A 1,129-nucleotide genomic window follows, 5' to 3' on the forward strand; every position below is an offset into this window, starting at 1 on the left:
ATATACATATATATATATATATATATATATATATATATATATATATATATATATATATATATATATATATATATATATATAATGAAAAAACACTCTACAGTGTTGATAGAATGATAGAAAAACCCACCTGAAGATGAAATCCAGGAGGATTTCGAAACTATTGTCTCAATTTTAATAAATCCAGTTTGTGCATTGTGGGGTTTTCTAACACACCTACATATGTATGAAGAGATATATATTGATAATTATGTTACTAAAACTACTGCTGACACAAGTACAAGAAAATAATATAATAGGAATTTATCGAAATTGTGGATAGATTCGGAAATTCTACCTATGTATCGATGAATATATATGTGTAAGATATAACTGTTATCTTATCTACTATAATCGTCATTATCATTATTATTATTACCATTGTTGTCATTGATATCATTATCATTATTACCAACACCAGTACTATAAGAGCTATCATAATCATCAACACCGCAATTATTATTTTTATTTTTATCATCACTCTCACCATCATTATACATTATTCACTATCTACACATGTTGACCTTTGACCTTATCTCCTGCAGGAGGCGACGAGCGAGGAGCACTGACGGGATGGCGAGATCCTGTCGAGTTATCCTCTGTATCCTGGGTAAGTAGGCCTATCTGCCATGTCACGTGATGGCAGATTTAGGAAGCGTCAGTGGCTATAAAAATTAAGTCGTATTTCTGGATCGGTTGTTAATTGTCGTTTCGTTGTAGTTATGAGTTGTGTGTTGTCATTTTTTAAAGTTTCTTTAATTGCTGTTTTTGTCATTATCGTTATCATTTTTATTATATTTGTCACTATGATAATTATTATCGTAATTATGGATGATCATAATCATTATGATAATCATAGTCAATCATAATCAAATATAATTTCATAATCACGACCATAACCATAATCATGATCACATAATAATAATCATAATCCTCACCATCATACTTATTGTCATCACTCTCTTGAGGGTTGCGTTGTGGTCTTGAGTGTTATTGTCGGGTCGTGAAATCGCCGTAGTTATTGCCGATTTGTGCTCAACGAGTAACATCGAAATTATAGTTCGGTCGTTTGTCGTGGTCTCCCGAGTACTAT

The 1,129-nt window shown here is 31.4% G+C and overlaps 1 protein-coding gene across 1 annotated transcript in view; it reads left to right on the top strand.

Annotated features, from left to right (window-relative positions):
* The first annotated feature begins 591 nt into the window (after positions 1–591).
* The window catches only part of LOC113806099 (proline-rich protein 36), a 14,174-nt gene continuing 13,636 nt past the window's right edge, over positions 592–1,129 (top strand). The window contains exon 1 of the mRNA XM_070141167.1: positions 592–646. Within this exon, the coding sequence (XP_069997268.1) occupies positions 610–646 (37 nt within the window). The 5' untranslated portion in view covers positions 592–609. The remainder of the gene's footprint in view (positions 647–1,129) is intronic.

Source organism: Penaeus vannamei, chromosome 27 (assembly GCF_042767895.1).
Source record: "Penaeus vannamei isolate JL-2024 chromosome 27, ASM4276789v1, whole genome shotgun sequence".
Lineage (NCBI taxonomy): Eukaryota > Metazoa > Arthropoda > Malacostraca > Decapoda > Penaeidae > Penaeus > Penaeus vannamei.